Source organism: Anolis carolinensis, chromosome 4, assembly GCF_035594765.1.
Source record: "Anolis carolinensis isolate JA03-04 chromosome 4, rAnoCar3.1.pri, whole genome shotgun sequence".
NCBI lineage: Eukaryota > Metazoa > Chordata > Lepidosauria > Squamata > Dactyloidae > Anolis > Anolis carolinensis.
Window position 1 is genome coordinate 252,352,869 of NC_085844.1, and position 6,766 is coordinate 252,359,634.

Below are 6,766 nucleotides of genomic sequence, written 5' to 3' on the forward strand. Positions count from 1 at the left end.
TGAGGTATCTTGAAGATGAGACCCAAGTCTGGATACGACATTCATTTATGTTTCGAACACAGCACATATGCCTATCAGAAAGGTCATTTTATACACAATATATTCAATACTTTTGTGCACGGAGCATCAAAAAAGCAAAGATGTCACTCTGTGGAATATTTTGTTATTCCAGATAAAGAATGCTCCAGAATTATATCAAAGCCCCAGTACTTTTAAAGCATTGCAAAGAACTGAAACGCATGACAATAATATGCAACTCTTATCTCATATTAAAAGATATTTCTGCACAAATCATTCATATTCTATCTAACCCAATGCCATTCAGATACATAGATGGAGAGGCCAATTGAACCCACTCTCGTGTTGCAAGTCAACTCTTAAGCAAATTCCATTGATTTCAGTATAGAAAGGTATACTGGGATGGAATATGTGACGCTGAGGGAAAATAAATTAGCGCTGTCAGAAACTTCCCTATTTCTGTGGAAGAAACGCATGGGACCCGCTTTTTTTCTCCTTTTTCCCGTGACTCGGTTTCCCCCCAGTATTTATATAAACAGGGGAAATGCCTCATTTTGTTGTCTTTGTTCTGCAGCCAGAAATAATGGAAAGAAGAGCTTAAGAAACAGCTCATGTAGGTTTTTATGTTGGACCTAAATACTGCAAATCTCCTCTCCTTGCAAGAAAAGGAAAGCGTGTTTATGGGGTGAAAGATTCAAATCCTCATTTCATCTCCCAAAAGCTGCTTTTCCTCATGAATCCTAGGTTTCTATTCCCAAACCATTCCTATTTGGGGTGTCACTGCCGTCTTTTTCCCCTTTTGCTAGAATCAGAGTCACGGGAATGTAAGCTTGGAAGGGGACCCCAAAGGGCATCTAGACACCTCTTGATTCTGGTGTTAAATCCCTAATAATATGATGATAACGATGATGGTGATGAAACTCAACCACTTCTCATCATCCCCCGAGAAACCCATCTAAATATGAAGTTACAAAACAAATCCACATCTAAATGTTCTCTGGGTTGCTGTGAGTTTTCCCAGAAGCATTCTCTCCTGATGTTTCACCCACATCCCCAGAGGTTGTGAGGTCTGTTGGAAACGAGGCAAGTGGGGTTTATATATCCATGGAATAATGTCCAGGGTGAGAGAAAGAACTCTTGTCTGCCTGAGGCAAGTGTGAATGTTGCAACTGGCCAGCTTAATTAGCGTTGAATAGCCTTGCAGCTTCAAAGCCTGGCTGCTTTCTGTCCGGGGGAATCCTTTGTTGGGAGGTGTTATTCTGAACATTCCACACATATATAAGCCACACTTGACTAGTTTCCAATATACCTCACAACCACTGAGGATGCCTGCCATAGATGTGGGCGAAAGGTCAGGAGAGAATGCTTCTGGAACATAGCCATACAGTCCGGGAAACTCACAGCAGCCCAGTGATTCTGGCCATGAAAGCCTTCGACAACACATTAAATGGTCTCTGTTTTCATAGAGCATCTTGCAGTCTCAGAGAAAAAGGTCTATATATGTTTTTAAAATCTACATTTCACCCGACTATTGAACGTCAAGGTCCTATTATTGCTATTACTATTATTATTATGCTTTTATCCCTTGATTGAGATACAAAACAACCCACACCATTAAAAACAATGCACATGAAAACACACAACAGACCATATTAAGGTAGAATTAAAGGTACATAATAAAAACACACCCATCCCATCCCAGGAGGAACATCCCAGCATCCCAATGGTCTAGGTCATTGCATAGAAGGGAAGGGGATTCTGGATAAATAGGGTCTTGGATGGTATGTATTGAAGTGAAGTGCTTTGTGGGTTCATAATTGAGATTTCCCTACCCATTTGGTGTTGGGGACACCATCATTCAGAATGTCCTGGACTTATTATTATTATTATTATTATTATTATTATTATTATTATTATTATTATTATTATTGCACCCTCTTTGGACGAGGGGCCAAAGACCCATCCCTGCCCAGGGAATCATGCAGACTCCATTGGGTCTATATGTATTCAATCTATTTCCTGAAACTGGTATAAGAAAGGGTGCCAGCACTGATGTAAGAAAATTAGGTGTTGTAAGTCTACCTCCTGCCTGGTGGAAGGAGGTCGGGCTGGATGGCCTTTGGGGGTCCCTTCTGACTCAAGGACTCTAGGGTTCTGTGAGTTGTTTGGAGGGATTTGGAGGCTCAGAAACACAAGGCAAGGCAGGGCAGCAAGGCTCCAGAGATAGGTAGCAAGACCTCAGGCTGGAAAGGGAAGGCAAAGGCAGAGAGGAAGGGATGGAAGGATGAAGCAAGCAAGCAGTCAAAGAAAAAAGGAAGGGATGAAGGAAGGAAGGAAATGAGGGATAAAGGAAGGAAGGGATGGATGGATGGATGAAGGAAGGAAGGAAGAAAGGGAGAAAGGGATGAAGGAACGAAAGAAGAAAGGAAGGGATGAAGGAAGGAAGGAAAGGAGAGATGAAGGAAGGAAGGAAGGGATGGATGGATGGATGAAGGAAGGAAGGAAGGGAGAAAGGGATGAAGGAACGAAAGAAGAAAGGAAGGGATGAAGGAAGAAGGAAAGGAGGGATGAAGGAAGGAAGGAAGGGATGGATGGATGGATGGATTAAGGAAGGGATGAAGGAAGGAAGGAAGGAAGGAAGGAAGGAAGGAAGGGAGGGAGAAAGGGATAAAGGAAGGAAGGAAAGGAGGGATGAAGGAAGGAAGCAAGGGATGGATGGATGGATGGATGGATGAAAGAAGGAAGGGATTAAGGAAGGAAGGAAGGAAGGGAGAAAGGGATGAAGGAAGGAAGAAAAGGAGGGATGAAGGAAGGAAGCAAGGGATGGATGGCTGGATGAAGGAAGGGATGAAGGAAGGAAGGAAGGGAGGGAGGGAGGGAGGGAGGGAGGAAAGAAGGAAGGGAGGAAGAGGTGAAGGATAGAAGGAAGGATGGAGGAAGGAAGGAAAGGTGGTGGAGGCTCCTTCTTTGGAGGCTTTTAAGCAGAGGCTGGATGGCCATCTGTTGGGGGTGCTTTGAATGAGATTTTCCTGCTTCTTGGCAGAATGGGGTTGGACTGGATGGCCCATGAGGTCTCTTCCAACTCTACGATTCTATGATTCTATGAAAGGATGAAGAAAGGGAGAAAGAGATGAAGGAAGGAAAGAAGAAAGGGAGGGATGAAGGAAGGAAGGCAGGAAGGAAAGGAGGGATGAAGGAAGGAAGGGATGGATGGATGAAGGAAGGGAGGGAGAAAGGGTTGAAGGAATGAAAGAAGAAAGGAAAGGATGAAGGAAGGAAGGAAGGGATGAAGGAAGGAAGGAATGAAAGGAGGGATGAAGGAAGGAATGAATGAATGAAAGCAGGGATGAAGGAAGGAAGGGATAGATGGATGAAGGAAAGAGGAAGGAAGGAAGGAAGGAAGGAAGGAAGGAAAGGAGGGATGAAGGAAGGGATGGATGGATGAAGGAGAGAGGAAGGGAGGACTGGAGGAAGGAAGGAAAGAAGGAAGGAAGGGATGAAGGAATGAAGGAAGGGAAGGAGGGAGGAAGGGATGAAAGGAGGGATGAAGGGAGGAAGGAAGGAAGGAAGGAAAGGAGGGATGAAGGAAGGGATGGATGGATGAAGGAGAGAGGAAGGGAGGAATGGAGGAAGGAAGGAAGGAAGGAAGGGATGAAGGAATGAAGGAAGGGAAGGAGGGAGGGAGGGATGAAAGGAGGGATGAAGGAAGGAAGGAAGAAAGGAAGGGAGGGAGGGAGAAAGGGTTGAAGGAATGAAAGAAGAAAGGAAAGGATGAAGGAAGGAAGGAAGGAAGGGATGATGGAATGAAGGAAGGGAAGGAGGGAGGGAGGGAGGGATGAAAGGAGGGATGAAGGAAGGAAGGAAGGAAGGAAGGAAGGAAGGAAGGAAGGAAGGGAGGGAGGGGGGAGGGAGAAAGGGTTGAAGGAATGAAAGAAGAAAGGAAAGGATGAAGGAAGGAAGGGAGGGATGAAGGAAGGAATGAATGAATGAAAGGAGGGGATGAAGGAAGGAAGGGGTGGATGGAGGAAGGGAGGGAGGGAGAACTGAAGGAAGTAAAGGATGCAGAAAAGACGGAAGGGATGAAGGAAGGGATGACGGAAAGAACGGATGAAGCAAGCAAGGGAGGGAGGGAGGGAAGGGGGGAGGGAGGGAGGGAGGGAGGGAGGAAGGAAGGGAAAGAGAGGTGTCCCTTGGCAAAGCCCCCCTTGCCTTCCCCGCTTCTCCCTTGTGCAAAAGCCCCTCCTGTCAGTCCAGCCTTGACTGCGGATGAGGCGCCCTTCCGACACTCCGGGCAAGTTGCGAACACGCAGCTCCCGCTCTCCTTACGTGCCTTTATCCCTTGAAACATGGCACGGGTCCTCTTTTCCCCCAGTGCACCCCCTCCCCAAATATACTCTTTCCTATGAGGAAGCCATGGGACCCCAATTCGGCTGCCTTTCGGGTCACACAATATGATTGACCCCCCCCCCCCCGGCTTTCCCTTTAAATGATGGAAGCTGGAGAAGCGGGAGAGACTCGCTCCTTCTGCGCCTTGTGCCCGGCTTCATTCCCACGAGGGAGAGGCTTCGGGGCCGAAGAGACGCGTGTCTTGGGGCGGAGGAGGAGAGGGACCCTCTGAAATGTCCTCTCCCTTCCTTAACCCGAGTCTGGCGCTGCGTCCACACGAGACGGAGGGGAGCAAACGCGTGTCGGGAAGCAGAAAAAGAAACCCAGCGAAGGCGACCCGCCCCGCCCTGCTCTCCCTGGCTCACCATTGCTGCTGCTGCTGCTGCTGCTGCTTCCCGGGGCGGCGAAGGGCAGGTGGTTGTCCCAGGGGGGTCCCTGGGGGTCTCTGGAGGAGGAGGAGGAGGAGGCGGAGGCGCCGAGCGAGTGGCAGAGGGCCAGCGCCAGGCCCAGGGCCCGCGGGAGACCCATCGCCATCCCCCGCCGGTCCCGCTCGCTCTCGACCCGCCTCACATCCGGGGAGGGCAGCCGGGATTGGAATTGGGGCGGGGGTCTAGTCAGAGACCCTCCTCGCCGGCCTCCTCCGCTGCTGATGCTGATGCTGCTTCTCGGTCTGAGCGACTGCGGGACTCTTCCCTCCGGCGGAGAACGAGGAAGAGGAGGAGGAGGAAGGAGAAGGGGAGGGGGGAGCACAGGGAGGGAGGGAGGGAGGGAGGGGCCAGGGAAAGGGGAGGGGGCGACGCAGAAGGGACCGGGAAAGTTCCTCCGGAGGGACCCCTCTCCTCTGCCCTTCAAGCTTACAAAAAACAAATCTCGGCTATCAAACATCTAAGAAATCTCACAAAATTTCGCCTCTGATGTACATGGATGACCTGAAGCTGTATGGGAAAACGGAAACTGAAATCCAGTCTCTGACTAACACTGTCCGATTTTTTTTTTAAAAAATATTTGTATTGGAAAAATTTCACTTATTCAAAAACACATATTACACACACACAAAAAAAAAAACGTAAAGGCACGGGAGGGAAAAAGAGGGAAGGGTTGAGGAAGGAGGTGTAAAGGGGATCTGGACCAAACTTGGCACACAGACCCAATCCTACCAACATGGGGTGAACCTTGGCATCAGAGAGTTATAGTTCACCAGTATTCAGAGAACACTGAACCCAGCAAGTGATGGATCTGGACTAAACTTGGCACACAGACCCAACATGGCCAACTGGGAATACTGGCAGGTATTGTGGGTGAGTGGCCTTGGCATCAGAGAGTTATAGTTCACCAGTATTCGAGAACACTGAACCCAGCAAGTGATGGATCTGGACTAAACTTGGCACACAGACCCAACATGGCCAACTGGGAATACTGGCAGGCTTTGCGGGTGATTGACCTGGCATCCGAGAGTTATAGTTCACCAGTATTCGAGAACACTGAACACAGAAAGTGACGGATTTGCACCAAACTTGGCACACAGACCCAACATGACCAACTGGGAATACTGGCAGGTATTGTGGGTGAGTGGCCTTGGCATCAGAGAGTTATAGTTCACCAGTATTCGAGAACACTGAACCCAGCAAGTGATGGATCTGGACTAAACTTGGCACACAGACCCAACATGGCCAACTGGGAATACTGGCAGGCTTTGCGGGTGATTGACCTGGCATCCGAGAGTTATAGTTCACCAGTATTCGAGAACACTGAACACAGAAAGTGACGGATTTGCACCAAACTTGGCACACAGACCCAACATGACCAACTGGGAATACTGGCAGGTATTGTGGGTGAGTGGCCTTGGCATCAGAGAGTTATAGTTCACCAGTATTCGAGAACACTGAACCCAGCAAGTGATGGATCTGGACTAAACTTGGCACACAGACCCAACATGGCCAACTGGGAATACTGGCAGGCTTTGCGGGTGATTGACCTGGCATCCGAGAGTTATAGTTCACCAGTATTCGAGAACACTGAACACAGAAAGTGACGGATTTGCACCAAACTTGGCACACAGACCCAACATGACCAACTGGGAATACTGGCAGGTATTGTGGGTGAGTGGCCTTGGCATCAGAGAGTTATAGTTCACCAGTATTCGAGAACACTGAACACAGAAAGTGACGGATTTGCACCAAACTTGGCACACAGACCCAACATGGCCAACTGGGAATACTGGCAGGTATTGTGGGTGAGTGGCCTTGGCATCAGAGAGTTATAGTTCACCAGTATTCGAGAACACTGAACACAGAAAGTGACGGATTTGCACCAAACTTGGCACACAGACCCAACATGGCCAACTGGGAATACTGGCAGGTAT

The 6,766-nt window shown here is 48.7% G+C and overlaps 1 protein-coding gene across 1 annotated transcript in view; it reads right to left on the minus strand.

Moving 5' to 3' along the window:
• The window catches only part of vstm2l (V-set and transmembrane domain containing 2 like), a 127,918-nt gene extending 122,797 nt beyond the window's left edge, over positions 1–5,121 (minus strand). Inside the window, exon 1 of the mRNA XM_062979757.1 lies at positions 4,770–5,121. Within this exon, the coding sequence (XP_062835827.1) occupies positions 4,770–4,938 (169 nt within the window). The 5' untranslated portion in view covers positions 4,939–5,121. The remainder of the gene's footprint in view (positions 1–4,769) is intronic.
• Positions 5,122–6,766: the final 1,645 nt, after the last annotated feature.